The sequence below is a fragment of the Nannospalax galili genome, unplaced genomic scaffold, assembly GCF_000622305.1.
Source record: "Nannospalax galili isolate Female #2095 unplaced genomic scaffold, S.galili_v1.0 scaffold1437, whole genome shotgun sequence".
NCBI classification, from domain to species: Eukaryota; Metazoa; Chordata; class Mammalia; order Rodentia; family Spalacidae; genus Nannospalax; species Nannospalax galili.
In genome coordinates this window covers 745331-748965 of record NW_008341050.1, presented here as the reverse complement: position 1 = coordinate 748965, position 3635 = coordinate 745331, and the positions used below count along the sequence as shown (strand labels likewise).

At 39.4% G+C, this 3635-nt stretch overlaps 1 protein-coding gene across 1 annotated transcript in view; it reads left to right on the top strand.

Moving 5' to 3' along the window:
• Positions 1 to 1384: 1384 nt before the first annotated feature.
• Positions 1385 to 3635, top strand: part of Nudt13 (nudix hydrolase 13) — a gene marked incomplete at its 5' end in the record, with an annotated part of 18464 nt that continues 16213 nt past the window's right edge. The window contains 2 exon segments of the mRNA XM_008836614.3: positions 1385 to 1460; positions 3577 to 3635. Of these exon segments, the coding sequence (XP_008834836.3) occupies positions 3583 to 3635 (53 nt within the window).

The window sequence follows — 3635 nt, the reverse complement described above, 5'->3', positions numbered from 1 at the left end:
CAAAAAAAATTGATCTGTGATATAATCCAGCTATTCTACTCCTGGGTATATGCCCATATCCTCACATGAGACCCTCTCAACAAAATAAAAGAACAAAAACAACAGCAAATTCACATAACTACAGCCAAATGAAGTTTTGCACACTTACAATTACAACACTGTAGCATCAGAAGCAGGAGTGTTACCATGAGTTCAAGGCCAGCCTGGGCTAATAGTAAGTTCCAGGCCAACCTAGGCTATACTGTAAACTTTTGTCTCAGAAAAAACAAAAACAAAACAAAAAATACATAATTAATTTATACATACTAGAATGTGTGTATGTCCTCTTCGTTATACATTAATTAGATCATGCTGACCAACCAAACAGTCCTTGATTTTCTCACCATCTAGCTGAAGATATAATTAGCAAATTAAGCCAGGTCTGGTGGCTCATGCCTGTAATTTCAACACTTGGAGATCGAGGCAGGAGGATTGCCTCTGGTCTAAGACCAGCCTACTCTGCATTGTGAGTTCCAGGCTACACTCTGCCTCAACAAAACTAAAATAATAGTCACAGTAACTTGGTAAATAAAAATTACATATATTTACAACATACAATTCGATATTCTGATATATGTTTACATTATGAAATAAAATGTCTTGCACTTCTAGTTATTTAGGTTTTTTGTTGTGGTGAGATTTAGATCTGTTCTCTTAGTAATTTTCATACATATATGATGACCATCAGTACAACAAGTCTGTGGAACTTACATGTCCTGAGTGAGACTTTGCACCCTTGGGCCAACATCTCCCCATTGTGTCCTGAGCTTTTCTTACTAATGTGTTATGAGTACTCTTTCCTGGCACTACACATTAATTTCTATTTAACAGCTCTCTGTTCTTCCACATAATCATAATTTGGGAGGGCTGCTAGGGATCAAACCTGAGGCCTAATGCATATTACATAAGCAGTCCATAACTGAACTACATCCCCAGACAATATCCCAATTTTTAAAAGTTTAATTTTAGCATTACTGCCTGTGTATATGATGTCTGTGAGTGCAGACACTCGTGTGGAGGTCAGGGGATAACTTTCGGGATTTGGTTCTCTCTTTCTACGAGGGGTTCCAGGAATCAAACTCAGGGCGGCAGGCTTGGTGGTATGCACCTTTCCTGGAAGAACCATCTCACAGGCTCCCATTATCATAATTTTTTAATTAACATTCTTGAACATATCCTTTCTTCCTAGGATAAATTCCTAGAAGTGAAATTTTTAGGTGAAAGGAAGCTTATCTAACACTTTAATAGTCAGTCCTAAATTAATCTTTAAAAAAAAATGGAGCAATTTACATTTCTGAGTTATTTGTGAGCTAGATAAAATTGACCTTAACTACATTTCTTCCAGTATATCACACACATCTCTGGATTATTGCAGTTATTACACCTTCAGTGCTGTCTCAGAGAGCTTTGTAAGCCACAAGGTACGTACTGCCTTCTCTGATTTCTTGGTTTTCTCTCCTGCTAGTTGCTTGAGGACAGGGCTTTCATCCTGTACATTTTTTGTTTTTAAGAGATCTTGCATGACATCAGTCCTTAATACTTTGTTGACTCTCATTTGCTAAATATATTTTACCCTTGCCTCGGACACAGATTGCAATCAAAACTATTCAAGGATTAGTCATCAGTGACTCATAATTATGTAACCAAGAAGTAGGCCTAAACTTTAAATGTTCTTTGGTAGGTGAGTGTCAAAGCTTGCTTCCTTTGGGGACAGTAAGTGGTTGGCTATTTAACTATGCTAATTGTCTTACTTTTCGGTGGCATTTCTTGTCATTTTTACTACTAATATGAAAGGTGGGGACAGTTAAAGTGGTTGGCTATTTAACTATACTAATTGTCTTACTTTTCGGTGGCATTTCTTGTCATTTTTACTACTAATATGAAAGGTACAATACATGCTGATACACAATGAAAAAAAAAACAAGAAACACGGGTGGGGATGTAGCTCAGTGATAGAGCTCTTGCTTAGGATGTATGAGGCCCTGGATTCAGTCACCAGGACTGCAAAAATAAATAAATAAGCAAATAAACAAACATAAGTCTGCAAGATAGGTTTTTCAGGGACAGACTATTTTCCAAAAATAGAAACTAACTTGGATTCATGTGAAACTATTTTTCCAATGATCATGATTTTAAGTTTTTTTTCTTATTTACAAGATTACCTCATATTCTCCAAAAGATGCTGGGTTTTTCATTTTTATTACATTTTTAATTTATCATGTGTGTGTGCGTGTGTGTGTGTGTGTGTGTGTGTGTGTGTGTGTGTGTGCTACAGTAGTGCACATGTGGAAGTCAGAGAACAACTTTTAGCAGTTGGTTAGTTGGTTCAGTTGGTTAGTTGGTTCTCTCATTACACATTGTGGGTTCCACTGAGCCATCTTGCCAGCCTGGAATGAGGAGAAATTTGGCTTTAGGAGTCTAGAGATATCCCAGAGTTGCTGTTTGTAGTTGGGATAATACCAGCTGCTGTAATATATTTCCATGGACAGGAGGCTAGGGGTATAGCTCAGTGGTAGAGTGCATGATTTCGTGTGCAAGACCCTGTACTCAGTCCCCAGCACCCCAATAAAATAATAAAAATTTTAATATGATAGAAGCTTTTTTTTTGGTCTTTTGAGACAGGGTCTCCCTGCAGCCCCAGATAGCCTGGAACTCACTATGTAGACCAGGCTGGCCTTGAACTCACAGAGATCCATCTGCCTCTGCCTCCCAAGTGCTGGGATTAAAGGTGTGTGCAACCACACCTAGCAGAAGCATTTTTTGTGTGTGTGTCTTTTTTGAGACAGGGTCTCTTTGTAGCCCCAAGCTGTCCTAGAACTCACTATGTAGACCAGGCTGGCCTTGAATTTACAAAGATCTGCCTGCCTCTGCCTCCCAAGTGCTGGGATTAAAGGCATGTGCCACCACGCCCGGCACCAGAAGCATTTTAAAAAAATAATTTCTATTATTATTATTATTACATGCAGTTTTAAGGACTGAACCCAGGGACATGATACTCAAGTGTTCTACCACTGCCCCCCCATCCCCCAGCCAAAATGGTCTAAGTTGTGGTTGGTGGGGAGCTTGTCTTTTCCCTTTTGGGTCTTCAAGCGAAGGGGAGCCAGATGAAACAGCCACATTCCTGTTGAGCTGCTTCATCCTAGAACGGATGTTCATTCCCACTCACCTCAGACTGTTAAGAGCCAATCACAGCCCTATCTGGAAATGAGGAGGACAGCCGTAGTTTTGCTTGACTTTGCAGCCACCTCCCAGCAACAACTCCACCATCTGAAGGAGGAGCACATGTGATGTCTCTTGATGAGCTGATTCTCAGAACTTACTAGCTTGGCAGAACAGGTTTCAAAGCCCTGAGAGTCTGAGATTCCAACAGCTAGTTAGTGGTAGAAATGCAATGAAGCCTGAGCACCCAGGTCCCGTGTTTCCTTTGCTCATACTGAAAAGTGATCTGATGCGGGCTTAAACTATAACTTTCTTCTTGATTTATTACTTTAAATTGTATACTATGACATTTTTTTTAAAAAACCTCTTTTTCTCTAGGGAACAATGTCTCTGTATTTTGGAACAATTTTCAGGAGAAAATCTTTTTGGTGCTATAG